Here is a 3,122-nt window from a genome sequence, read left to right on the forward strand (position 1 = left end):
CGTCAGCACTTTGTGCATGAAGGCCTTCTTAAAACGTCACTAGGATTTATGCAACAAGCAACAGATTTGTCACAAGATGAGAAAATTTGTGTGCTAGCCTTTGACGAAATGAAGGTAGCGGAAACTTTCGAGTACGATTGTACTAATGATGTCGTAAGACAGCCAGCAAAATATGTGCAGGTGGTAATGGCACGTGGTCTAAAGAAATCCTGGAAGCAGCCAGTCTTTTATGATTTCGACTGTAGAATGTCGAAACAAATTTTAGACAGCATAATTTCAGAATTGTCTAAAGCTGGTTTTCCGGTGCTGGCAATTGTCTATTATATCGACACCGGCTTGATTTATAACGGCGAACACTTAACGTCACGTACTATCGCGGATGTTTTACAACATACAAACAAATGTGATACATCTATAACATTTAAGCTCATTGATGAACACCTCTCAGTCAAAAGCGCAGGTATATGAATATATTGTATACATATGTATTTCAAAACTTTATTTCAAAATATTTTTAGGAAGGCAAAATGTAAAATTGGCTGCACAGCTATTTTAAAATACCACAGCTAGTGCAATCCGACGTTGCTATACTCACGGAAAGACTGCCGAACTTATTCAAACAGTAAACAACTGGTTTGATGTTGTTAACTCTTCAATGAATACGTTCGGTCTCCCTGGCAAGGTAAGTTATGTTATTTTTATTTATAAGTAATTTTAAAGCGTAGTTTTATATCTTAAGGAACCATATGGAGTTGATCTGGAAAGCCAGCAAAATAAGTTGGAACAGATGAACCAACTAATGGCTGTACCAATTATACCAGGTAGGAAAAGTCTGGAACCTTTCCAAAAAGGCATTCTAATGACAAACCGGGCCTTGTAATGCTTTATGACGATGTTAAAAAGTATGACATGACATACATTTTAACAAATCGTCTAAATCAAGACGTCTTGGAGCATTTTTTTGGTGCGATTCGCTGCAAGGGTGGACTGAACGACCATCCCTCTCCACAAGACTTCAAGTTTAGATTAATAAAATACATATTGGGTAAGTTTAATTATATAAGCACACTGGGTAATGCTAGTATAAATAAAAATTTCTACAATAAATTTTTTTTATTTAATACATAGCGCGAAATACCGAATACCTAAATGGCACTGGAAATGTCGAAAACGATAACACTGAATGGCTCAATTCCACAGATTTTACAATAACAAGTTTGGCAAAAGTTGACGAAGTATCGGAAGAAATCCATCTTGATTGCCAAGCTCCGATATCGATACATGCCCCGATGGAAGAACAGTTTTTAGACCTAGACGAAACGGATTTAGACGACATTGGTATTCTTCAAGAGGATGCTCTAGAATATATATCCGGATATATCATTCGAAAGCATAACCTTGAAGAATACCAATGTCGTGAAAATACGTTTACGTGGGTCGACGAAGTATCGAAAGGTTCATTAAAAAAACCATCAAACTTTTTCCTCCAAAAGATAAAAAGTTTAGAAGTAGTGTTCTACAATGTCAATGGAAGAGAAATATCGCACAGAACAAACCTCTGCCAACATTTACTTAATGAAAGTTCATCTGTAGACCTACCTGAACGCATTAAGCAGTTCTTTTTTAGATGCCGAATATTTTTTCGGATACGGAATTTAAATAAGCACATTAAGGTCCAAAAACAAGTGCTAATGGGTAAAAAAAGATGATTAAAACTATATTATAAATGTAAGTATGTACTATTCACGGATTATTCTATTTTTTGATTTTTTTCTGTCGTATACTTATAGGCTCAGTATTTTTGTAAATTACTACACATCGTATCAACATCCTATGTCCGATTTCGATAATAGCTCTAAAGATTACGTCTCCTACCGACAACAATTGGCCTCCTACCAACAAGAATTGGTCTCCTACCAACAAGAATTGGTCTCCTACCAACAACAATTGGTCTCCTACCAACAACAATTGGTCTCCCAACAACAATAATTAGTCTCCTACCAACAACAATTGGTCTCCTAACAACAATTGGTCTCCTAACAACAACAATTGGTCTCCCAACAACAATAATTGGTCTCCTACCAGCAACAATTGGTCTCCTAACAACAATTGGTCTCCTAACAACAACAATTGGTTTCCTACCAACAATTGGTCTCCTACCAACAATTGGTCTCCTAACAACAACAATTGGTCTCCTACCTATAATAATTGGTCTCCTTACAAAAATTCTCCCAACAACAACAATTGGTCTCCAACAACAAGAATTGGTCTCCTACCAACAATTGGTCTCCTACCAACAGCAATTGGCCTCCTACCAACAAGACTTGGTCTCCTACCAACAACAATTGGTCTCCTTACAACAATTGCTCTCCTTACAACAATTGCTCTCCTAACAGCAATTGCTCTCCTTACAACAACAATTGGTCTCCTAACAACAATAATTGGTCTCCTACCAACAACAATTGCTCTCCTAACAACAATTGTTCTCCTTACAACAATTGGTCTCCCAACAACAACAATTGGTATCTTACCGACAACAATTGGCCTCCTACCAAAAAGAATTGGTCTCCTACCAACAATTGGTCTCCTAACAACAACAATTGGTCTCCTACTAACAATTGGTCTCCTTACAACAATAATTGGTCTCCTACCAACAACAATTGGTCCCCTTACAACAACAATTGGTCTCCCAACAACAATAATTGGTCTCCTAACAACAACAATTGGTCTCCTTCTAACAACAATTGGTCTCCTACCATCAACAACTTGGTTTTAGCAATTTATCCCCTTCGTTTTCAAATTCATTACTAAGTATTAATACATATTATTCACAAGTATTAATTTTAGTCTTGTCTCTTATTTTTTAATACTGATCTAAAATTTGACTTCGCTATTTGTTTGTCCAGTAATAAAGATTGAGGTGTACAGAATCTCTAATTGGTGCAGAAATTGCCTACGACATCAGGATTTACAAATAATTATATGAACCTAATGCTAAAAAAATATATTACTTAACTTTTATTTTATGACAAAATCTTTTAAATTTAAAAATTGTTACAAGATGTGACTTATATGTGTACGTAATAAAGGCGAAGTGTAACGAAAAATCTATTTTGCACATT

The 3,122-nt window shown here is 35.8% G+C and overlaps 1 protein-coding gene across 1 annotated transcript; it reads left to right on the forward strand.

Annotated features, from left to right (window-relative positions):
- The first annotated feature begins 48 nt into the window (after window positions 1–48).
- Window positions 49–2,811, forward strand: LOC124420615 (bifunctional endo-1,4-beta-xylanase XylA-like). The gene is made up of 5 exons (XM_046954077.1): window positions 49–241; window positions 1,129–1,432; window positions 1,791–1,950; window positions 1,994–2,247; window positions 2,301–2,811. Exons 1-5 carry the CDS (start codon window positions 49–51, stop codon window positions 2,809–2,811), a joined length of 1,422 nt encoding a protein of 473 aa, XP_046810033.1.
- The last annotated feature ends 311 nt before the right edge of the window (window positions 2,812–3,122 follow it).

Source organism: Lucilia cuprina, chromosome 6 (genome assembly GCF_022045245.1).
Source record: "Lucilia cuprina isolate Lc7/37 chromosome 6, ASM2204524v1, whole genome shotgun sequence".
NCBI lineage: Eukaryota > Metazoa > Arthropoda > Insecta > Diptera > Calliphoridae > Lucilia > Lucilia cuprina.